General features: G+C 43.2%; 1 protein-coding gene across 1 annotated transcript in view; it reads left to right on the top strand.

The window, feature by feature from the left end:
• The window catches only part of SLC15A1 (solute carrier family 15 member 1), a 39,034-nt gene extending 13,676 nt beyond the window's left edge, over window positions 1-25,358 (top strand). The window contains 14 exon segments of the mRNA XM_021929733.2: window positions 157-243; window positions 801-890; window positions 2,823-2,867; window positions 2,960-2,992; window positions 3,079-3,167; window positions 3,953-4,034; window positions 6,484-6,603; window positions 8,298-8,444; window positions 10,198-10,247; window positions 20,489-20,596; window positions 20,710-20,818; window positions 21,343-21,486; window positions 22,748-22,855; window positions 24,239-25,358. Of these exon segments, the coding sequence (XP_021785425.2) occupies window positions 157-243; window positions 801-890; window positions 2,823-2,867; window positions 2,960-2,992; window positions 3,079-3,167; window positions 3,953-4,034; window positions 6,484-6,603; window positions 8,298-8,444; window positions 10,198-10,247; window positions 20,489-20,596; window positions 20,710-20,818; window positions 21,343-21,486; window positions 22,748-22,855; window positions 24,239-24,430 (1,404 nt within the window). The 3' untranslated portion in view covers window positions 24,431-25,358.
• The last annotated feature ends 370 nt before the right edge of the window (window positions 25,359-25,728 follow it).

Raw genomic sequence — 25,728 nt, 5'->3', positions numbered from 1 at the left:
TAATAGAAATAAGTGCTCATATACTAGTAGATACAATTGTATATTTTGCTTTTCTTGCAAGCATATTTTTCTACTAAAGGTAGTTTAATTGAAATGTGCTTCCCTGACAAAGTCGTTGGTCCTGTTTTGAAATTTGATTTTTCTTCCTTCCTTCAGTTTGCCATCAAAAATAGATTTAGGCATCGGAGTAAGGCATTTCCCAAGAGGGAGCACTGGCTGGACTGGGCTAAAGAGAAATACGATGTAAGTAACTGTCATTGCTACAATGACCCTGATTCCCCCAGGAAGTAAACACCCAAAATCTCAATTGAGATTAAGGTTATATGGACAAAATGATCAGTTATACCTTCCTAACCTTTATAGCATATTAAATAAAACTATGCATGCATGCATTTTTTTAACTGAAGTAACTTGATAAATAGATCTGGAAATAATATTACCTTTTCATAGTTTTTCATTTGGTATAATCTGGCATTATATGTTACATGTAATTGGGATCATATAACCTTAGTTTGAATATAGGAGAGTCAAGCAGTGGTGACAGTGGTGGTGGGATTTACATTTAGTAAATGCACGTAATTTACCTCCTAAATAGATGTTTTCACTCATATTTTAAAAAGTTTAGACATTTTCGGTTTTCTAAAGAAAACTGCGGCAGTATGTTTTGGATTAATCACCTCCCAGCTTGTCTCTAGATGGAAATATCTGTGTCTCCACTGAAACTCAGCAGCAACTGCAAGCCGTGAGTGGCACAGGACACAGGGTGTGGCTAATTTGTCCCTCCCCCACTCCAACTACAGGAGCGGCTCATCTCCCAAATTAAGATGGTTATGAGGGTGATGTTCCTGTATATTCCACTGCCAATGTTCTGGGCCTTGTTTGACCAGCAGGTAATGTGAAACTCGGCTTCCTCTCCTTTTCACTGAGCAAGCGTACATCCCACACTGCCAGGTACCAAGGCTCACTTCGTATTTCACACCTAAAAAGTTCTCCTCCAGTTCCTCATGTATATTTCACTTGTTTAATTGTTCGATCACATTGAGTTTATTGTAAAAAACAAAAACAAAAGCAATTCTAAGTGGTTCTATCCACATTTCTGTTGCTAAACAATGAAGACAATTAGGTGAGGTCAAGTAGCCTTGGGAAAGATTTCATCCAGGACTCTTACCAATCAAAACTGAGAGTAAAGAGTTTGTTTTCCTACCAATACAGAGGGTAACAAGATACAGTGCCTTTTGTGGAGTCCATACATAAATGGAGAGGGACTTGACCTCTTCCACTCTAAGATGGAATGCTTGGGCTAGAAGTACCATCCTGGGGTGGAAAATGACTCCCCTCCAAGCAGGGACCTAGAACCCGGCAGGTGACCTGTTGTCTCTTTCTACCGCAGCCCTAAGACGCATACCCGGGAATTTTCCACAATCGTGTTACACAGCTGAACGCACGGAGCTCAGTAACCAAAGCAATTGCATAGTGTTTCTTTTTAAAGATCAATCCTGGTTTACAGAACAAAAAAAAATAGATATTGTTTCTCTTAGAAACTGGAGTTTAAAACAAATGTATGAACACACAGGGTTTGAGCAGGGAGGATGATGGTGGGGATAAACCATTGCTTGGGAGAAATGTGAGTGTCAGCTGTAAGTAGGAGATTGAGATGTGTCAGACGGACCCGGGAGGCAGCGCTGCATGCGGACAGGAACTGGTCACGGGAATGAGGCTTGCTCTGGAAACACACGCCTCACCTGGTAGCTGTGAGATTTGAGTCGCTGTAATAACTCTTAACCCTGCCCGAAGGGTGCTAATCACCCTCCGCAAGGCTGTGAGGGTCCAGTGTGAGAACATCCATAAGGTACTCAGTGACTGGCCTGTGTGAAGAACTCAAACAGGGGTAGATTTCTTTTTCTTTCTTTCTTTCTTTTTTTTTTTTTAGACAGAGTCTCACTCTGTCGCCCAAGCTGGAGTGCAATGGCACGATCTTGGCTCACTGCAACCTCCACTTCCCAAGTTCAAGCGATTCTCCTGCCTCAGCCTCCTGAGCAGCTGAGATTACAGGCACCTGCCACCACACCTGGCTAATTTTTAGTAGAGATGGGGTTTTGCTGTGTTGACCAGGCTGCTCTCGAACTCCTAACCTCAGGTGATCCACACATCTCGGCCTCCCAAAGTGCTGGAATTGCAGGTGTGAGCCACTGCGCCTGGCCAATTTCCTGACTTTCTATGATGTCTTTGTAGTGGAGTTGATGGGTTCATATGGAAGCATTTACATGTTTAGTCTTCCACGGACATAATCATATTGACCTGTACAGTCCTGGGTCCTCTTTCACTGTGAAATATGTTGACTGTAAAGGGGCTGTCCAGGTTTAAATTCACCACTCTCTTAATGGAGATCTAGTTGGGGCCAGCCTAGACTGTCAAAATGGCTGTTAACAATAATATTTTTGGATCTTGGATGGCAGTGAATATGGACCATCCACAATGTACACAGCTGCTATCACCTAGAAGACAATGCCATGCTTTCCAAAGAGCCTCAGAAATGCATTTTTGTATGTCCTAGGGATAGCTTCATCTCAGGGTAGTGCTTTGTGCAGCTTCAGGAGGGGTTGGAGCACTCCATATTTGTACACTCGTGCACTAGAAATGCAACCTGTTTCTTTTGACCTAGTAGTATAATAGAGCTGAGAGATTAACTTGATGTTTAAAACAACTTTAGATCCCATAACATGTCAGACCTCATTCCTGATGTGGAAAAGACTCACCATTGACTTGTAAAATTTTAAAAACCCACATTCCCAAATACTACAGCAAATTTATTCATTTTTAAGGGCTCCAGGTGGACACTGCAGGCAGCAACTATGTCCGGGAAAATCGTAAGTTTGACTCCTTTGTTTTAGTTTCTTTGTCCCCTTTCTTCTTCCCTTTCATGACATTTTGCACTGAGATTGTTTTCCTCTCTTTTTAGGGAGCTCTCGAAATTCAGCCCGATCAGATGCAGGTAGGAGAAGAAACGTTTAAGTTGCTTTCAGGGAGCAGAGTCATCTTTGAGACAAGCTTAACGTTTCTCCTCCACTTCCTCTGCAGACCGTGAACGCCATCCTGATTGTGATCATGGTCCCGATCTTCGACGCTGTGCTGTATCCTCTCATTGCAAAATGTGGCTTAAATTTCACGTAGGTGATGGGTGGGTTGGGTTGGGTGAGGCTCCCTTGGTCCCAGGACTTTGCAGATGGGCTGTGCTCAGCCTGCAGCCCCTCCCGCAACCTCACCTAGAGGATAGGGTTTTGAATAACGAAGAAAACAAATGTTTGTGTGCTGATGTTTCTGAAAATGTTCTTTACAATAAAAATGCTGTGAGTGACAGCCTGAAAATTAATCAGGCTTTCTTCTCTACGCAGATAATAGGAATGGTCATTGTAATCTGGAGTAGCACCTGAACTATAGTTTCTAGAAATTAATGTAAATATACAGGCCAGGCACAGTGGCTCACGCCTGTAATTCCAGCACTTTGGGAGGCCAAGGCAGGCAGACCACTTGAGGTCAGGAGTTTGAGACCAGCCTGGCCAACATGACAAATCCCCGTCTCTACTAAAAATACAAAAAATTAGCCTGGTGTGGTGGCACGCACCTGTAATCCCAGCTACTCTGGAGGCTGAGGCATGAGAATCACTTGAACCTGGGAGGCAGAGGTTGCAGTGAGCTGAGATCGCACCACTGCACTCCAGCCGGGGTGACAGAAAGAAACTCTGTCTCAAAAAAAAAGTAAACATGCAAACAAGAAGATATATTCCATTTATCCTCCTTGAATCCTCATGAATCCATGACCAAGAAGTGGGGGGCACTTTCAAGCCATGTTTTTGGAGAGAATTTAGTTTTGTTGGGGGATGGTGGGGGTGGGGTTTAGCTTAGCTCATCAATGTGAGACTGGTTGAGAGTCACTCTTCTCTTGTCCCATCAGCTCCTTGAAGAAGATGACAGTTGGCATGTTCCTGGCGTCCTTGGCCTTTGTGGTGGCTGCCATCGTGCAGGTGGAAATCGATGTGAGTTGTCCCCTGGTTCTCCCATGTCCTTTCCTGGTGAATTTAGCTGGAGCGTTCAGAATCTTCTTTCTTCAGGATGAAGGAGATTAGGGGAGGCCAAGGTCTTTCTCTGTAAACTGAGCGCTGGAGCTGTGGGCAGTGGGGGGCACCATAGGTGTGAGGGTAAAGTGGGTGGGCTTCAGCAGGGAAAAAAGCTTACATAAGTAACTTGCATTTCTAATACAGTTTTTATAATGGAAAAGAAGTTTATGGAACAGGTTCCTTCACAATCTAAATTCCCAGGGGATCTGGTTAAAAGAAGTTCATCATTCACAAACAAGTTCATCATTCACAAACAAGCATCACTTCAAATGTGTGTAAATGGCCTTTTTGATGTGAGAATGCATTTTGAATTCTAGTGTTTCTAAAATGATTGGTTTGTAAGTTAATCCACACATCTGTTGGCCTCACAGTGGGCTAAACTAGACTCCTGACGCTGGTAGTCTGAGATCAGCTCCTGGAAGCAGGGCTATGTGGTAGGTAAGACCCTCCTGCCTCTCCCGGCCATTCCCCACTACTTCCTCCCTCTCTTTGCCTCTCTCTCTCTTTCTCTCATTCCTTCCATCCCCCTCTCTCTCTCTTTTAATATCTTTATTTATTTATATTTTTAAGTGAAAGCAAGTTTATTAAGAAAGTAGAAGAATAAAGAGTGGCTACTCCATAAGCAGAGCAGCTCTTTTAATATCTTTAAATTAAAAAAATAATAATTGTGGTAAATATATATATAACATAACATTTACCATATTCTTCTTTTTTTTTATTTTTTGAAATAGGGTTTCACTCTGTCACCTAGGGTGCTGGAGTGCAGTGGTGCAATCATGCTCACTGTAGCTACAACCTCCTGGGCTCACACGATCCTCCCACCTCAGCCTCCTGAGTAGCTAGGACTGTAGGCATGCACCACCACACTCGACTAATTTATTACACATTTTTTGTAGAGACAGGGCCCCCTTATGTTGCTCAGGCTGGTAAACAATCCTCCCACCTCAGCCTCCCAAAGTCCTGGGGTTACAGGCATGAGCCCCCATGCCCGGTCACGTATTAACCATTTTTAAGTGTACAGTTCAGTAGCGTTAAGTACATTTCCATTGTTGTGCAATCAACCTCCAGAACTCTTCATCTTACAAAACTGAAATTCTGTACCCATTAAACAACTCCCATTTCCCACTCCCCTAGCCCCATCAACCCCCATTCTACTTTCTGACTCTATGAATCTGACTACTCTAGCACCTCCTATGAGTGGTATTAGATGGTATTTGTCCTTTTGTGACTGGCTAATTTCACTTAGCATGTTGTCTTCAAGGTTCCTCCTATTGTAGACTGTGTCAGAATTTCCTTCCTTTGTAAACTGAATACTAATCCCATTGTGTGTATACACCACATTGTTCATCCATTCACCTTCGACAGGCACTTGGGTTGCCTGCATCTTTTGACTGTTGTGAACAGTGCCGCCATGAACTTGGCTGTACTCAATGCTCCTCTTGGACATAGCCAGCTTTGTGGAAGATGAATTGTGGGCTAAGGTGGACATGGATTGCTTCAGTGACACTGGGTTTTGAAAGAGGGCATTGTAGAAAAAACACAAAAACTCTGAACAAAGGTACGGAGGCAGGAGGGCATCAGACATTTGTGAGATGTGTACACTGCTGCGTCTAGGGCTGGGGACGGGGCTTCCAGACTTACAGGAGAACACTGGAGTCGGGTGACGGTAGATCTCAGGTGTCACGACAAGAAGGATATTCGTTTAGGTTATAGTGACTCGGAGCCCGCAGATATTCGGCTTTGTATCCTGGCATCCTTTGGCCTGGAAGTGGCTAGATAAGACTAAGAGCAGCATCTTTCTGATTCGTTCGTGTATTAGTCCATTCTCACGCTGCTGATAAAGACATACCCAAAACAGGGTAATTTACAAAGAAAAAGAGGTTTAATGGACTCACAGTTCCACGTGGCTGGGGAAGCCTCACAATCATGGCAGAAGGTGAAAGCCACATCTTACATGGCGGCAGGCAAGAGAGAATGAGAGCGAAGCAAAAGGGGTTTCCTCTTATAAAACCATCAGATCTCGTGAGTCTTACTCACTACCACAAAGAACAGTATGGAGAAATCGCCCCCATGATTCAGTTATCTCCCACTGGGTCCCTCCCACAACACCTGGGAATTATGGGATCTACCATTCAGGATGAGATTTGGGTGGGGGCACAGCCAAACCATATCACTTCAATATTCCATACAAAAGTCATTTCTGTGGGTGCCATGGGGTCTGTGATTGGCAGCTTAGTGGGAGACACCTGGCGTGTCTCAGTCAGCACAGCTTTTCACAGCTGGGGTAAAGTGCCCCCATGCCAGGGTTAAGATGATTTTCCGTGTTGTATTGAAGACCTAATTGCCAATTTTCTTTTATTTTGCTCAGAAAACTCTTCCGGTCTTCCCCAACGGAAACGAAATCCAAATCAAAGTTTTGAATATAGGAAACAATACCATGAATATATCTCTTCCTGGAGAGATGGTGACACTTGACCGATTGTCTCAAGTAAGTAAAAGGAAATACTGCTTTCTTTTTCATCTTCTGACCCCAGTTATAAAAGAATTTAGAGAAGCTGTTTTTCTTGGTCCTTGTATAAATGTCAAGGCCAGCCCGGAAGTGAACTAAGGATCTTGATCTTATGTTGGCTGTACTCTAAACCAGTGTGTTCCACACTATGTTGTGTGTTGTATATGCAGATCGCCCAGGGAGCTGGTTAAAGTGCAGGTTTTTTTTTTTTTTTTTTTTTAAGGTGGAGTCTTGCTTTGTCACCCAGGCTGGAGTGCAGTGGTGTGATCTCAGCTCACTGCAACCTCTGCCCCCAGGGTTCAAGCGATTCTCCTGCCTCAGCCTCCCAAGTAGCTGGGATTCCAGGTGCGTGCCACCACACCTGGCTAATTTGTGTATTTTTAGTAGAGATGGGGTTTTGCCATGTTGGCCAGGCTGGTCTTGAACTCCTGACCTCAGGTGATCTGCCTGCCTCAGCCTTCCAAAGTGTTAGGATTACAGGTGTGAGCCACCATACCTGGTCAAAATGCAGATTCTTGATCAGCAGGCCTGAAATGCTGCATTTAACTAGCTCTCAGGAATGCTGCCGCTGCTGGAGCCTGGAACCACCAGATCAAGGATCTAAACTGGGGGTGATTTTGATGTTAGGGGATATTTGCCCATCTCTGGAGACATTTTTTGTTGTAGCAACTGGGAGTATGCTGCTGGCATCTCATGTAGAAGCCAGGGATGCTGACATGCAGCCCTCCATAACAAAGATTACCTGGCCCAGATGTTCACACTGCCAAGGATGGAAAACCCTGCTCTAGATCACCCTTGATCTGGATTCGTGGTACTCAACCTCCAGCCCATATTGGAATCACCTGGAGAGCTTTGAAAATTTTGATACACAGGTCCCAGCCCCACAGATCTTTTTTTTTTTTTTTTTTTTTTAAATACAGAGCCTCACTCTGTAGCCCAGGCTGGAGTGCAGTGACACTACCTTGGCTCACTGTAACCTCTGCCTCCTGGGTTTAAGCAATTCTCATGCCTTAGCCACCTAAGTAGCTGGGATTACAGGCACAAACCACCACGCCCAACTAATTTTTGTATTTTTAATAGAGACAGGGTTTTGCCCTGTTGGTCAGGCTGGTCTCAAACTCCTGCCCTCAAGAGATTGGCCTGCCTGAGCCTCCCAAAGTGCTGGGATTACAGGCATGAGCCACCGCGCCCAGCCCTAGCCCCAGAGGTGTTGAGATTTAGCCAGTCTCGTTCCTGTTTAGCCATGGTTGAGCACCGCAACCTTAGACCTTGCCAAACTAATAATCTTGAAGGTAAAAACAAAAAGCCCGATTCCTAATGCTTGGAGCAGCCCAGTATTGATTTTCCCCAGGGCTGTTGCTTTTGCCCTGATGCTGTTCTTTGCCTAACAGTAGAAATTAGTCTCATAGTATTTATTTTTATAAAAACAAAATAAAAATAAGATTCTTGGTGAAAAAGTGTTGTTCCTGTGGTGGTACTAAAAACCTCAAGACAGAGTCTGTAAGAGAGGGTGGGAAGCTGAGGCAAATAATTGCCAACTCCCCACAGGCATTTTTTGATATCTATGAACATGAACTTGGAAATGTGGAATGTCAGATAACTGCTGTTCCAGTGTTCAGTTGCATAGTGCTGAGACTGTGATATTAACTATGCCTCTTTCCCTCCCTCTATAGACAAATGCATATATGACTTTTGATGTAAACAAACTGACAAGTATAAATATTTCTTCTCCTGGATCACCAGTCACTGCCGTAACTGACGACTTCAAGCAGGGCCAGCGCCACACACTTCTAGTGTGGGCCCCCAATCACTACCTGGTGGTAAGTGTGTGAACACTTACAGTTGACTCTTTGCTGTTTGTGATACTGGAGGCCCAAATTTTTATGGTGTGACTTTGTTTTACTCCCATATAGTATTATATTAGATCATCCTCAATTTCTTCCTTCTTCTGAAACACAAGACTTCAAAAACACCAGTCAGACTTCCAATAAAAGTATGACTGGTGGATAGGAAAAGCTAATATTAATTGAAATTTCTAAAAAGACAACCTCTGGACATTGTATGGGGTCTGTGCACGGATGTGCGTGTGTGTACAGAAGTCACACAGAGTACATATGTGAATTCTCAGGGACTTTTTCAGAGAGTTTAAAATATATAATTGCACTGAATTTAAAAATTTGCACTAAATAGTCAGAAAATTAGAGCAGTCTCTGAAAAAGTATAATAAGCCTACCAGGTAAAAGCAATAAAATACTATACATACAAAATATTTGATGAGAAAATACAGAGATCTAAATATGTCATTCGCTCATAAAAAGCTATGAAACCTAGCCTGGACAACATAGTGAGACCCCTGTCTCTACAAAAATGTTAAACATTTGAGTGTGGTGGTGCATGCCTGTCGTCCCAGCTACTTAGGTGGCTGGTGTGGGAGGACTGCTTGAGCCCAGGAGGTAGAGGCTGCAGTGAGCCATGTTCATGCCAGTGTGCTCCAGCCTGGGTGACAGAGCAAGACCCTGTCTCAAAAAAAAAAAAAAAAAAAAAAAAAAGCTGCAGCAGCTATGAAGGTATAGTTGAGCTACATGAAAGGGTTGTGGACATTCTGTAAAGTACATTTAAGTGAGCTTCTATGGAACTGCAACATGGAATTAAGACTCTTGGTCATTTGCTTAATTAGGGAGCTGCTGAGTGGCTTGTTCTAAAGTTTTGGAGAGTAGTGTTCTGTGGAAGCCCGGCAGCCAACGATCAAAAATTGTAGAGGCTCACGTTAGCTTTAAAGAAAATCAAAGCTAAAGAAACGGAGACCTTCTTCCTTCTTCCTTCCTTTCTTTTCTCCTTCTCTTCTCTTTTCTCCTTCCCTCCCTCCCTCCCTTCCTTCCTTCCTTCCTTCCCTCCCTCCCTCCCTCCCTCCCTTCCTCCCTTCCTTTCTTCCATCCCTCCCTCCCTTCCTTTCTTCCATTTTTTTGTTCTTTCTCTTTCTTCCTTTCTTTCTTTCACTTTCAACAGGATCTCACTATGCTGCCTAGGCTGGTCTCAAACTCTTGGCCTCAAGAGATCCTTCCAGAGCTCTGGGATTTCAGGCATGAAGCACCATTCCTGGCCCAGAAACCCTTTTTTTTTTTTTTTTTTTTTTTTGAGACAGGATCTCCACCTGTTGCTCCATCTGGAGTGCAGTGGCATGATCACAGCTCACTGCAGCCTTGACCTCCCAGACTCAAGATTCATTGTCAACAAATGATTCTCCCTCCCACCTCATCTTTCTGAGTAGCTAGAACTACAAGTGTGCATCGCCACACCTGGCTAATTTCTAATAGAGACAAGGTCTCGCTGTGTCTCTCAGGCTGGTCTCAAACTCCTAAGCTCAAGTGATCCTCCTGCCTTAGCCTCCCAAAGTGCTGGGATTACAGGCGTGGGCTACTGTGCCCAGCCTCCGGAGCTCTTCTAATGTAACCATGTCCTTAGCTCCTAGGATAAGTGTCAATACCACCTTCTTAAAGACTGAAATGTTCATCTAAACTCATTCTAATGAATATTATTTTGAAAATATTTTTATGTTACTGTTTTCTCCCTCAGGTAAAGGATGATCTTAACCAGAAGCCAAAAAAAGGAGAAAATGGAATCAGGTATGTATATTTCTTTAAAATTTAAGTTTTATCAGCTTCTTATAGAAGTAATGCATACCGATAGTAAAGTCCAAATGTAACAAGGATATGAAATGAGATGATAGGGTTTGTCCCAACAATGTAAGGCTGGCTCTATATTCCAAAAAAAAAAAAAAACCAATCCATGTAACCCACCATCTTAACAAACTAAAGAGGAAAATGTACATCATCCTATCAATTGATTAAAAAAAAAGCATTTGATAAAATTCAGCATCCATTCATGACAAAAACTCTCAGCAAACTGGGAATAGAAGGGAACTTCCTTACCTTGAAAAAGGACATCAAAAACTCGAGCTAATATTATACTTCATGGTGAAAGTCTGAAAGCTCTCCACTAAGATCAGGAACAAGGTAAGAGTTTTCCACCCTCCCCACTTCTATTAAACATCCGCTGGTTGCAAGAGCAAAGATACAAGAAAAAGAAGTAAAAGCATATAGATTAGAAAGGAAGAAATAAAAATATTTCCAATTGGCCGGGTGTGGTGGCTCACACCTGTAATCCCAGCACTTTGGGAGGCTGAGGCGGGCAGATCTCTTGAGCCCAGGAGTTCGAGACCAGCCTGGACAATATGGTGAAACCCCATCTGTAACAAAAATTAAAAAAAATTAGCCGAGCGTGGTGGCACACACCTGTAATTCCAGCTACTCGGGAGGCTGAGGCAAGAGAATTGCTTGGGCCTGGGAGATGGAGCTTGCAGTGAGCTGAGATTGTGCTACTGCACTCCAGCCTGGCTGACAGAGCGAGACTCTGTCTCAAAAAAAAAAAAAAAAAAAATTTGCTGAGTATGGTGGTGTGTGCCTGTAATCCCAGCCATTCAGGAGTCTCAGAGGGGAGGATCACCTGAGCTTGGGGAGGTTGAGGCTGTAGTGAACTGTGATCCTGCCACTGCACTCCAGCCTGGGTGACAGAATGAGACCTTGTCTCAAAATAATATAAATAAATAAATAAAATAAATTTCTACTTATAGATGACAATTGTCTATACAGAAAGTCCCCAGGACTCTACCAAAAGAAGCTCCTAGAGTCAATAAGTGAATTTAGAAAAGTCACGGGACACAGGACAAAAACAAAATCCACCACAGTTCAGTGTGCTAGCAATGAAGAGTTGGAATCTGAAATTTTACAACCATTTCGTGTGTACTATCTCCCCCTACAAAATATGAAATACTTAGATATAAATCTAACAAAACATGCAGGATTTGAGTGGTAAAAACTACAAAATTGCTTATGAAAGAAATTAGTGAAAAGCTAAATACATGGAGAGACAGCTGTGTTCACTGATCCAAAGATTTAATATAGTAAAGGTGTCACTTCTCTCCAAACCTAAAGTTGACCTATAGGTTTATTGCCATTCCTATCAAAATCATAGCATTATTTGTATGGGTATAAAAAAGCTGCTTCTAAAATGTATATGGAAAGGCAAAGGAGTTAGAATAGCTCAAATAATTTTGAAAAAGAATTAAGTTGGAAGAATCTTACTACCACTAGTTTTAAAATGTACTGTAAAGTTACAGCGATCAAGACAAAATGGTTTTGGCAAAGAAAAAGACCCATAGATGAATGAATAATCCAGACCCAAGCAACTGATTTTTGTCAAAGGTGCAAAGACAGTTCAATGGATTAAGGGAAGTATTTTCAACAATCAGTGTTGAAACATTTGAACATTCATACGTAAAAAATGAACTTGACCTAAACCTCAGATCTTATACACAATTCATATATAAAAATTATACTAAATTCTTATACATCTTATGTGAAAACTCAAAACTGATTATAGATCTACAAGTAAAATATAAAACTATAAAATTTATACAAGAAATGTAACCTCTTGTGACCCTGGGTTCTTAGCTATGACACCAAAAACACAATCTATAGAAGAAAAACTTGATAGAGTTCACTAAAACTAAAAATGTTTGTTCTGTCAATGTCACTTTTTTTTTTTTTTTTTTTTGAGACAGGGTCTTGCTCTCCTGCCCAGGCTAGAATGCAGTGGTGCAATCACAGCTCAGTGCAGCCTCATCCTCCTGGGCTCAAGTGATCCTTCTGCCTCAGCCTCCCAAGTAGCTGGGACTAAAGGTGCGCACCACCACGCCCAGCTAATTTTTACTTTTGGTAGAGGTGGGGGTCTCACTATGTTGCCCATGCTGGTCTCAAACTCCTGAGCTCAAGCAATCCTCCCATCCCAGCCTCCCAAAATGCTGGGATTACAGGCATGAGCCACTGTGCTGGGCCTACACTAAGATGTGAGTACAAATTTGAACACATGTACCCAGCCAATATCAGTCTGAAGAGAATAAAAAGATTCGCTACGAACTGGGAGAAAATATTTAGAAATCATGTATTTGACAAAGAACTTGTATCCGAAATAAGTTAAGTACTCTAAAAGCTCAAAGTAAAGAGAATTATACAGTGTGCAACTTTTTGAGGCTGGTTTCTTCCACAGCAAATTCATATAACCTTAATTTAAATTTAATTTTAAATAACCCAATTAAAAACACAAAAGATTTGAGCAGATATGTTACCAAAGGAGATACACATGACAAATAAGCGCATGAACAATAGCATTGGTCTTACTAAGGGAAATATAAATGAAGACCACAGTGAGTTATCACAACACACCTATCAGGTGGCTGTAATAATTGTTTTAACCCTGACAGTACCAAGTGCTGGTGAGGATGCCGGGCACCCAGAACTCCCTTGCATTGCTGGTGGGAGGACAAGATGCTGTAGCCCCTCTGAAAAACAGTTTGGCAGTTTCTTATACAGGTAAACACTCACCATGTGAACTAGCCATCCCACTCCTAGATATTTACCCTAGAGAACTGGAAACATGTGTTCACATAAAAGCCCGCACATGAATGTTTACAGAAGCTCTGTTTATAATCACTGAAGATTGCGGGTCACCCAAATGTCCTTCAACAGGGGATGCATAAACATCCACCACTCAGCATAAAAGGGGACAGACTGAATACAATGATATGAGTGCATTTCAAATGCATTGTGCTGTGGAAGAAGCCAGCCTCAAAAAATGACACACTTTTCTTTCTTAAACACTGAGGGTGTGGGGAGGGGCTGGTCCTGCCCTGGGTTGGAGTTCCTTTTCTCACACCTGTGATTGGAGATGTGGAGAAGGGAAAGGGAGGGACAGCTCACTGGTTCCTTTTGCAGTAGCTCTGTGGTTAAAAACGGAAATTGTTCTCTTGCCCAGTCCCACTCCCCCCAAAAAAGTGGCATTGACAGAACAATTGTATAATTCCATTTACATGACATTTGCAGAAAGCCAAAAACTCCAGGGACACAGAACACGTTAGTGATTGGCTTGAGTTAGGAGTGGAGGAAAGGTTTGACTATGGGGTAGCACAATTTTGGGGTCCACGTATTGTGATTGTGACAGTATTTATAAATCAAGATAATGTTAAAATTTATATAGCACTGTACACCCCAAAAGTCAATTTACTATAAATAAATCTTTAATAAGAATAAACTGGGGGCAATGAGAGTAGTTCTCCTGTTCACCTCAACGTTCAACCCCAGTCTCCAGTCCCCTGTAGGCACAACTTTGATAATTTCTGATTTTAGCTTTTACGAGCTAGCACTAAAACACAAAATAATAGAGACTTAAGTATACTTTGGGACCATGTCTATTAACTTACTAATATTGGCTGGGCATGGTGGCTCATGCCTGTAATCCCAGAACTTTGCGAGGCTGAGGTGGATGGATCACCTGAGGTTAGGAGTTCAAGACCAGCCTGGTCAACATGGTAAAACACTGTCTCTACTAAAAATACAAAAATTAGTCAGGCATGGTGCATGTGCCTGTAATCCCAGCTACTCGGGAGGCTGAGGCAGAAGAAATGCTTGAACCCGGGAGGCGGAGGCTGCAGTGAGCCAAGATTTTGCCACTGCACTCCAGCCTGGACAACAGAGTGAGACCCTGTCTCAAAAAAACAAAACAAAACCAAAAAACAACTTACTAATACAAATGGTGGTGAAATGAACTTTTACTTTTCATCTCACCTCCTGTTTGCTTCACATTGTTAATATTTATTAGATTTATGTTTCTGTTTTCCCTGTGCTAGGCTGAGTCTAAATAATAGATCCATAAACAGGATTTACAATATGACCCTATAAATAATATTTACAACATCATAAAGTGTGATCAGTCTGCAAGAGAAAATGTTACTTTATATCCTTGAAAATGTTTCCCTCCACTGAAAATGTCTTGACTGTCCAGAGGCATTGGAATCTCCTATTACATTGATGAATTGTTCAGCAGTGCCCGTCTTGGTTGCTTTCATTTCACCAAGGCTTTCTTGCACAGCTTCATCTTTTTTTCCCTGTAACCCAGTTGGCCTCTTGTTAACAAAAACATAAGCCTTTACCCAGTCTCCAAGGTTACCAGCTTCCTAATTATGCTATTATCCTGGGAATCCACTTTTCCTCCTGAAAAACCAACTCTTCAGCACATTCTTCGAGCTAACGGGAGCACTGGCTCTGTCGTCCTGCTGAACCACTATCCTGGTAGAATTTTTCACTGTGTGCCAGGTTAATGCCTTTCTTTCTTGGATTTCATGTCATCTTTCTCAGCCTTCTTTCTACTTTTGTGGCAGTGTATGGCCAAGTATCTTGTCAAGAGGAATATGAGATCAATTCCAAGTCATTGCTTGCCTGAAAATGCCTTTTTGTGTTCTCACACTTTGTTCGTTGGCTGGACACCATTTTCTTCCATAACTTTGGAGTCTTGACTAAAAGATTTAAAAAAAAAAAAAAAAAAAAAAGCACCTGCCAATCTTTGTGGTTGGTTTCCTTTTCTTCTCATCAAGCTTTCGGCATCTTCTTTCTCTTTGGTGTTCCCAAATTTCTCTGCAGTGTAACTAAACGCGGCTATAATTGTATATAATTGTATTCATCTTGCCAGCACAGTGACTTTGGGGTCCTGAGGTTCTACTTTCTTTCACATAACCGAAACAATGAAATTTATAGAAGAAAACCAAAACCACAAGTGATGAAAAAAAGGAAAAAGAACTTGGGCTTCATAAAAATGGAAAACCTTTGTGCTGCAAATGATGTGATCAAGAATTGAAAGGACAACCCCCAGAATGGGAGAAAATATTTACAAATCATATATCTGAGAAGGGACTCATATCCAGAACATAAAGAACTCTCACAACTCAGTACTAAAAAGACAACCCAAGTTTTTAAATGGGCACCGTATTTAAATAGATATTTCTTCAAAGAAGATACCCAAACAGTCAATAAGCATATGAATATATGCTCAAAGTTGTTAGTTTTTAGGGAAATTTAAATGAAAACCACAGTGAGATACCACTGCATACCTTCTAGGTTCTGATCAGAAAGATAGGCAATAGGCCAGGCGCGGTGGCTCACGCCTGTATTCCCAGCACTTTGGGAGGCCAAGGTGGTCAGATCACCTGAGGCCAGGAGTTCGAGACCAGCCTAGCCAACATGGTGAAACCCCGTCTCTACTAAAAATACAAAAATTAGCTGGGCGTGGTAGCAGGTGCCTGTAATCCCAGCTACTTGGGAAGCTGAGGCAGGAGAATCGCTTGAACCTGGGAGGTGGAGGTTGCAGTGAGTCGAGACTGTGCCGTGGCTCTCCAGCCTGGGCAACAAGAGCGAAACTCCATCTTTTTTTTTTTTTTTTTTAAAAAAAAAGGTAGACAATAACAAGTATTGTTAAGGATGCGGGTAAACTGGACCTCTTAGCTGGGCATGGTGGCTCATGCCTATAATCCCAGCACTTTGGGAGGCCAAGGTGGGCTGATTGCTTGAACCCAGGAGTTCAAGACCAGCCTGAGCAAAATGGCAAAACCCTGTCCCTAAAAAAATACAAAAATTAACCAGGCATGGTGGTGTGTCCCAGCTACTCGAGAAGCTGAGGTGGGTGGATCACCTAAGCCCCGAGAGGTCGAGGCTGCAGTGAGCCATGTGGGTGTCACTGCACTGCAGCCTGGTGACAAAGTGAGACTCCATCTTCAAACAAACACATAAATGAATAAAAATTAGAAACTTTATTCACTGCTGGTGGAAATCTAAAATGGTACAGCCACTTTGAAAAGCAGTTCTTTGAAATGTTAATCATAGAGTTTTACTATATAACTCAGCAGTTTCACTCCTAGGTATATAACCATGTTGACCAAAATTAAGGGTGTCGAGGCAGAAATAATTTGATTTATTGGAAGCCAAATGTGAGGATCAGCCTGGGAAGAGACATCAGCAAAGTAGGGCATGTCCCGGAGTCTGCTGCAAGTTGGAAGGCTCTTATAAGAAAGTTTAGGAAGACTGGGTGTGGTGGCTCATGCCTGTAATCCCAGCACTTTGGGAGGTGGAGGCAGGAGAATCACTTGAGGCCAGGAGTTCAAGACCAACCTGGGCAATAAAGCAAAACTCCCTCTCTATAAAAATAACAATTTAAAAATTAGCCAGGCATGTGGTGCACTCCTGCAGTCCTAGCTACTTAGGAGGCTGAGATGAGAGGATTGTTTGAGCCCAGGAGTTCAAGGCTGCAGTGAGCCATGATCGCACCACTGCACTCCAGCCTGGGTGACAGAGTGAGGCCCTATCTTTTATTTAAAAAAAAAAAAAAAAAGGTAAGTTTAGAAGAGAGGGGGACTCCTCATATTAGAGCTTTCCATTTTCTTTCTTTCTCTCTTTCTCTCGCTCTCTTTCTTTCTTTCTTTCTTTTTTTTGAGATAGAGTTTCACTCTTGTTGCCCAGGCCAGAGTGCAGTGGCACGATCTTGGCTCACCGCAAACTCCGCCTCCTGGGTTCAAGCGATTCTCCTGCCTCAGCCTCCCGAGTAGCTGAGATTACAGGCATGCACCACCGCACCCAGCTGATTTTGTATTTTTAGTAGAAATGGGGTTTCTCCATGTTGATCAGGCTGGTCTTGAACTCCCGACCTCAGATGATCTGCCCTTCTCAGCCTCCCAAAGTGCTGGGATTACAGGCGTGAGCCACCATGCCCGGCCTGAGCTTTCCACTTTTAGTGGAGTTTATAATACAGAGGTTATGATCACTGACTACAGATGACAACATATGGGCTAAAATGTTTTAGCACAAGACAGTCAGTAAAACATCATGATTCAGAAGCAAATCTGCGTCCTTTTCAGTGTCAGTGGGCTATGTATTAATCAGTATATCAACACAGTAAGATTGGAGGGAGTCACAATAAGACTCTCTACTGAGGGACAGGATGTAAGCCATGCATTGTGAGACCTTCCCCAGGTGGTTAATTTGGAAGCCTGCCAAATGTGACATGTGAGGTGTCACCCCAAAGAGATGAAAACATGTCCACACAAAAACTTGTGCATGAATGTTCATTGCAGCATTATACACAATAGAGAAAACATACAAACAAATGCAATGCCCAAAAGCTGGCAAAAGGTGGTATATCCATAGGATGGAATGTTAGTCATAAAAAGGAATGAAGTGGCCGGGTGTGATGGCTCACGCCTGTAATCACAACACTTTTTGGGAGGCCGAGGTGGGTGGATCACAAGGTCAGGAGATTGAAACCATCTGGCTAACACGGTGAAACCCCATCTCTACTAAAAATACAAAAAATTAGCCAGGTGTGGTGGCACGTGCCTGTAGTCCCAGCTACTCAGGAGGCTGAGGCAGGAGAATCGCTTGAACCCAGGAGGCGGAGGTTGCAGTGAGCCGAGATCGCACCACTGCTCTCCAGTCTGGGCAACAGAGAGAGACTCTGTCTCAAAAAAAAAACAAAACAAACAAAAAAAAGGAATGGAGTGGGGATACGTGCCGCAATATGAACGCATGCGAAAGACAGTATGCTGAGAGGGAGAAGCTGGTCACAGAGACCTGCATGGAATGATTCCATTGAAAGGAAGTGGCAGGCAGAGCCATAGAGACACAAGGCAGATGAGTGGCTGCCAGGGGGCCGGGGAGGAAAGAATGGGAGTGTTTAGACATGTTTAAATGTGCAAATCCTTACCATTGTGTCACAGTTGCCTCCAGTATTCAGGGCAGCCAACATTGCACAAGTTTGTAGCTTAGGAGCCACAGGCCATACCCATGCAGCCTGGGTGTATAGCAGGCGGCACCGTCTAGGTGTGGGTGAGTGCCCGCTGTGAGGTTCCCATCACTGCAGAATCGCCTCCTGACGCATTTCTCAGACCCCATCCCCATCATTAAGTGACCCGGAACTGTGTTTTCATTTCTTATTGCACCAGCCCTAAGACACAGGCCAGGCAGCTCCGAGTCCTCAAGTCTGATGGCTGATAAGTTATAAGCCAGGCCTCAGGCCCAGCGCTCTGCTTCCTGGTCTCATACTCTGCCCACGCGCTCTCTTGCGTGTGGATGATCTTCACCTTTGATAAGAGCAGCTCTTGTAGTCTAGAGTAGTGTGAATTCTAGCTAAGGCCCGTGTGGATCTGTCTCAGGCTCCATTTTCTGTATTCATCACCTATCAAATGACACCGAGGAGAAGGCCTCGGGACTTCAGGACCTGAGTTTAATTCATAGATATTTTCTCCCAGCACCTAGAATTTGACCAGTATTATTTGTTGCCACAAAGCTGATGAACCTTGGCCCCATATTTTGGGGATGGAGAGGTTAAATTGTCCTTTACACTGCTGAGGTAAGACTTACTGTTCTCTGCGTTGGATGATCTGCTCTCGGCCTTCACTCACGTGTTTGGTAGGAAAAGTTGACTGGTCTTGTTTTTGGCAGCACCCTCCTGGTCACTAGGGTTGTATGAGAGTTTCAGGGTCGTCTATAGCCTGGAACAGCTATGAAAGGGGTCTGTAATCAGCCATCCGTGCTGTTCACCATCCGTATGGTCCTATGAAGGCAAACGATTCACTGCTTCCATGTGAAATGTAGCCTCGTGGGCTTTGTAGAGATAGGAAGCCTCGGACCTGGAAGCCGGTCTTATTGGGTATATTCCATTCAAAGCTGGATTCCAGCAGGATGCTGACCACTGTCAGTCCAGGATCACACAGGCCTCCACCCTCTGAAGGGGATTCCTTAAAGCTGTCTCTCAGCCAGGTGTAGTGACTCGTACCCATAACCCTAGTGCTTTGGGAGGCTGTGGAGGGAGGATCCCTTGAGGCCAGGAGTTTAAGACCAGCCTGGGCAACACAGCCAGACCCTTGTCTCTACAAAATAAAAATAAAAATTAGCCAGGCACAGTGGCACACACCTGTGGTCCCAGCTACTCAGGAGGCTAAGGTGGGAGGATCACTTGAGGCTGAGAGTTCGAGGCTGCTTTCAACTGTGATTATATCACTGCACTCTAGCCTGGGCAACAGAGCAAGACCTCATCTCTAAAAAAGACTAAAAAATCTGTCTCTTGTTACGGGGTTGGCCCACTTGTTCCTCTCCAATCCCAGGTGCCCTTCCCCACCTGAGGCTCCTAGAGGTAGGAAGTAGGTGGGCTTTCCTCCTCAACCCCTAAAGAAGGGGGGTGTCCTTTAGGAACTGGGGTCTATCTTTTAGGAACTAGGCAGCATCTCGTTTTGGTCTTTCACTACTCAAACTCTAGTTTTTGGCCAGGCACGGTGGCTCACACCTGCAATCCTAGCAATTTGAGAGGCTGAGGTAGGCAGATCATCTGAGGTCACGAGTTCAAGACCAGCCTGGCCAACATGGTGAAACCCTGTCTCTACTAAAAATACAAAAATGAGCTGGGCATGGTGGCACATGCCTGTAATCCCAACTACCCGGGAGGCTGAGACAGGAAAATCGCTTGAACCTGGGAGGCAGAGGTTGCAGTGAGCCGAGATTGCACCACTGCACTCCAGCATGGGCGACAGAGCGAGATGCCATCTCTAAATAAATAAATAAATAAATAAAGTTTCTGAAACAAGGAACACAAAGGCATGGCTACCTTCCTGAAGGGAAGAGGCCAGTACCTACTTCAGTCCCTGCTTAATATCCTAACGTATTGAATTAGGTTAGATTTACAAAGTATGTAGAGCAGTACCTAGCACGTATAAACACCGTTAAATACATTCTTTTAGGTGTGTTCTCGTGAGTGGGTGAGCAGGGATAAACCTAGGGTTCTTCACTGTCTGTCTTTATTCTCCAGAAATATTCTGAAAACATCTTAAACTCCTTCAAAATAGGGAGTATTGCCCAACTTCAGGTGCATGAACTGTGACCTAGAATATATTATTCTCTAGTTCAGTTACAAGACAGGTGGTTTTCTGTTTCAGATTTGTAAATACTTTTAATGAGCTCATCACTGTCACAATGAGTGGGAAAATTTATGCAAATGTCAGCAGCAACAATGCCAGCAACTACCAGTTTTTTCCTTCCGGCATGTAAGTACCTAGACTGAATGCTTCACTCAAAGGTTCAATAGTTTTTCTTTAAAAAATACACTGAAACTTTTAATGCCAAGAATGTTAACCAATATTATTCTTTCTTTTGATAGAAAAGGCTTCACGATAAGTTCAACAGAGATTCCACCACAATGTCAACCTAATTTCCATACTCACTACCTTGAATTTGGTAGTGCTTATACCTATCTAGTCCAAAGGAAGGTTGGTAACTCGTTTCATTGTATCAGAAGATCTGCTCAAACTCGATTGATACCCGAAGACTCACAAGCACTTAGGACATAATGATTTAACTAGAGTGATATTAGGATCTGTATTTTAAATGGGCTTAGAATTAATTCACTTGGCTAATTCTTTAACTTATTGTTGACTTAATCATTAGAAAGAATCTAAACAGACTGACTTCCCCTGGAGAATAATTTATGTTAACCAATATCTGATGCCTCTTTATAGACTATTAACATGGACTTAAGGAACTCATAGTTCAAAGAGAAGGCAGTGTTTTAAAATGACTTCCAAACTACTCTCTTATCTGAAAGAAAAATGCTAGTGAACATATCTTCAAATCCCATCGCAAGTGTAAAATGTAGTGTTGCCTTATGTTTAAAATGTGTATGTACTTGACAAATCATATGATGTAACCCTAGAAGGTCAAACTCAGTTTACCTGTTCGAACAATTTTTATTTTAGAAGCTATCTCAACTTCTGCTTTTTCCTCACTGCTGCAGGATGACAGCTGCCCCGAAGTGCAGTCATTTGAAGATATTTCAGCCAACACAGTTAACATGGCTCTGCAAATCCCGCAGTATTTTCTTCTCACCTGTGGCGAAGTGGTCTTCTCTGTCACGGGACTGGAATTCTCATATTCTCAGGTTTCTTGTTCGTTGTATTTACCACCCATCTGCTATACCCCTGCCTGCAGAAAATGCTGATGGGACTTAATTTAAATCTGGGATAACGATGTTTTTTAAAAGTCTAGAAAGCATTATGGTATCTTCCGTAGAGCAAGGTCTCTGAGATCAACAAGTGTTGTCCTTACTGAATAAGAATTATTACTCTCTTCAGCTTTGCGAGAGCATGTGTTCATATGTGTCTATAGATCCACAGTCATACCCTAGACATTTAGCGTCCAGTATTTATTACTGACTGCTACCAGAGTGATAAAGGTCAGCAGATTCTCCTTTCTGAAACAACCAAATGTAACCGACCATTCATAAAACAGCTCAATTACAGGTCTATGTCCTCACGATAGGTTTGGTTGAGGTCTCTTTATAGCTCCCAGTAAACACACCAAATAAGGTCTAGCTTTAAAAATAAAAAAAATATTAGCTGAGCATGGTAGAGCACGCTTGTGCTCCCAGCTACTTGGGAGGCTGAGGCAGGAGGATTACTTAAACCCAGGAGTCCGAGGCAGCAGTGAACTGTGATCGCACCACTGCACTCCAGCATGGGCAACAGAGCAAGACACTGTCTCAAAAAAAAATTTTTTTAAAAGTTTAAAAGAATTACTGCTTTTAAGTGTGTTAGACTAATGAGCTAGGTTTTATTGATACCCAAATTAGAGCTTAATTGTTGAACTGTGTTGTCAGAACTATAGTTATAGGCATTATAGCACACAATGCCTAGTACCATCAATTTTTATAGTAAAACAGCCAAGATGAGTCAGAAAATCACTTTCTGTGATAACCTCACAGGTTAATAAAGGAGATAACTGTAATACAGGTGACAGGTGTTTGAAGAGATATTTTGGAGATGTGGCAGGAAAGCCACAGAAGGGCAAGCTTGCAGCCCAGGGCAGCCTGCATTTGAGGGGAAGACTATGCCAGGCTGGGTGGCTTCGCTTGGAAGCTCTCCTGTAGAAACAGGATCAGCTCCTCTGTAGATGTGTCCATGTAACTAAGAGGACAGCTTTGCAAGGATGTGGAGCATGAAACACAGAGATTCTTGTCTACTCACCTGTGAGTGTGTGGGTGTCTTGTTACTTAAGTGATGATCCTTTTTACATTGAGGCCACCTGACTTTTCGTGTGCATTGTTAGGGTGCTCTGCTTCACTAAATGCCCATCAGTGAGCTGTGCTCTCCTGCTTGGAGGGTGACATCTGGAGCAGGACTCACTTTGCTTTGCTTCCTCAGGCTCCTTCCAACATGAAGTCGGTGCTGCAGGCAGGATGGCTGCTGACGGTGGCTATTGGCAACATCATCGTGCTCATTGTGGCAGGGGCGGGCCAGTTCAGCAAACAGGTATGGCGTGGGAGAGGAGATTGCACATCCCTCTGTCTTTCCTATTCATGGCCATCACAGTGGCTCTCCCTAGGCCTGTCTGCTCTGTCTGGTCATCTGGGCTAATAGCTGGATTAAACTGCCAGACCAGCCAGGGCTGTTCCCAAATAGCCTTACAGCAAACTATCTGCTGATCCTTCTCCTTCTCCTTCTTCTTTGCCTCCTCCTCCTCCTCCTCCTCTCCCTCTCCCTCCTCCTCCTCTCCCTCTCCCTCCTCCTCCTCCTCTTCCTCCTCCTCCTCCTTCTTCTTCTTTCTTCTTCTTCTTCTTCTTTTTAGACAGAGTGTTACTCTATTGCCCGGCTGGAGTGGAGTTGCGCGATCTTGGCTCACTGCAACTTCCGCCTCCCGGGTTCAAGCGATTCTCCTGCCTCAGCCTCCGAAGTAGCTGGGCCTACAGGCGTCCACCACCACACCCGGCTAATTTTTGTATTTTTAGTAGAGACAGGGTTTCACCTGGATGGCCAGGATGGTCTCGATCTCTTGACCTCGTGATCTGCCCACCTTGGCCTCCCAAAGTGCTGGGATTACAGGCGTGAGCCACTGCACCTGGCCTGCTGATTCTTCTTATTTCCACTTGTTGTTAACGCAGCTGGAAATTGATAACCAAAATAGCCGGAATGGCTTAACTTGAAGTCACCCTTATGTGTTTTACTGTCAAGGGAAACATCTCTCCTAGCTTCAGTGAATGCAGCTTAGTAGCTCCAAGCAGACACATGTTATCCTGAAACTTTCATAACACCTGGAGTTAAAGCCATCCTAGAGATGGTTATAATTTTTCCAGCCAAAATTAAATGAGGGCTCTACTGATACTTACACTCTTTCCTTCTGCACTGTAGCGTGTCTACCTCATAAGGGAGCTGTTATCCCATCCGTTTCATGACTTCCTGCACCAGGTGCCAGCAGCAGATGTGCTCATGCTGTGTGCTTATGAGCTCCAGGTGTTTCCAAGGGGGAACATGGTGCTCTTAACTTGCTAGAATTCAGCACATTCATTTTTCCCTCGTGGGCACTGCTTGCTCTTCTCTCAGTTCCCACCCTTCCAGGGTCCAGCCATATGTCTTAAGGCTTGAGCGTTTCAGACATTTTCTCTCATCTTCCCAAAGTCTGTTGTTTCTGTACCTTAGTGCTGTTCAAAGCATGTTGTCTATATTAGCATCTATCTATCTGGGACATTCAAGAAAAGCTGGCCCTACTGTATCTGTATTGGCTGCTTACTAATTTTCCATAATTTAACTTCAAAGCACTCTCCATCTGCATGTAGCAAGGAAATGTACACACCGTATATTCATCAATATGACCTGTTTTATTTTCTTTTTCCTGCTCCAACTCTGATTTCTTCACAGTGGGCTGAGTACATTCTATTTGCTGCATTGCTTCTGGTCGTCTGTATAATTTTTGCCATCATGACTCGATTCTATACTTACATCAACCCAGCAGAGATCGAAGCTCAATTTGATGAGGATGAAAAGAAAAAGAGCCTGGAAAAGAGTAACCCATATATCACGTTGGGGGCCAACTCCCAGACACAGATGTGAAGGTCAGGAAGCAAGTGGAGGATGGACTGGACCGGCAGATGCCCTGACCTCTGCCCCCAGGTAGCAGGACACTCCATTAGATGGCCTCTGGTGGGGAAGACTTCAGAATTGGAAACTAAACCATGAATGCTATTTTCTTTTTTTTTCTTTTTTCTTTTTCTTTTTTTTTTTTTTTTTTTTTTTTGGAGACAGTTTTGCTCTTGTTGCCCTGGCTGGAGTGCAATGGCGCGATCTCAGCTCACTGCAACCTCCGTCTCCCAGGTTCAAGTGATTCTCCTGGCTCAGCCTCCCGAGTGGGCTGGGATTACAGGCATGCACCACCATGCCCGGCTAATTTTGTATTTTTAGTAGAGATGGGGTTTCACTGCGTTGGCCAGGAAGGTCCCGATCTCTTGACCAGGTATTCTGCCCACCTTGGCTTGCCAAAGTGCTGGGATTACAGGCGTGAGCCACCGCACCCGGCCGTGAATGCTGTTTTCTAAGCAGCCAGCAATGAATCTGAAACTCTGGAAGAAGTCTTCTGTTTGAAAGGCTTATTTAAGCCACATATACACACACTGTCTCAGAGCACTGAGAGCCCACCCTGCATTTGTCATCTTCCCGATCACACAAATGATGTTATTTTGGACTAGCTTAATCTTGAAAGCGTAACAAAGTTTCCTATTCCACATTGTTCATTTCTAACACTCATGAAAACTATTCTAAAGAAGGCAGGAGCCAAGGCTGCAAGTGAACGTGCAGGTTTGAGAATGGCTGTGATAAGGACCAGCTGGTATTAACTGATAACTTTGCCTTTGGGTTTTTGTTGTTTTGTCTTTCTAGTCCCTACCTCTATTTAAATTATGGATAACTCGAAAGACAGCTCATGTGAAGGCCAGTAATGATTTTTTTGAAGTTTCAATGGTGTGAAATAAATTTCTGTTCTTAATCATAAGTGCTCATGGGTCTTTGGGTAGGGTAAGAAATCTTTAACATACTATCTGATTATAAAAGGAGTACCGGTTCATTAAAAATTCTTCCTGGTCCTGTTTTCCCCAGGGATGATTGATTGATTGATTGATTGATAGACAAATAGATAAACGTAGGTAGGTAGATAGATGATAGATACATAGATAGATAGACAAACAGATAAAGGTAGGTAGGTAGATAGATGATAGATAGATAGATAGATAGATAGATAGATAGATAGATAGATAGATGTAGATAGATGCAGATAGATGATAGATGATAGACAGACATGGGTAGGTAGGTAGATGATAGATTAGATAGATAGAGACTTATATTACTAGGACCTTCCT

This window comes from Papio anubis, chromosome 15 (genome assembly GCF_008728515.1).
Source record: "Papio anubis isolate 15944 chromosome 15, Panubis1.0, whole genome shotgun sequence".
Taxonomy (NCBI): Eukaryota; Metazoa; Chordata; class Mammalia; order Primates; family Cercopithecidae; genus Papio; species Papio anubis.
Note: the sequence above shows the minus strand (reverse complement) of the source record. Positions and strands in the feature narration are given on the sequence as shown.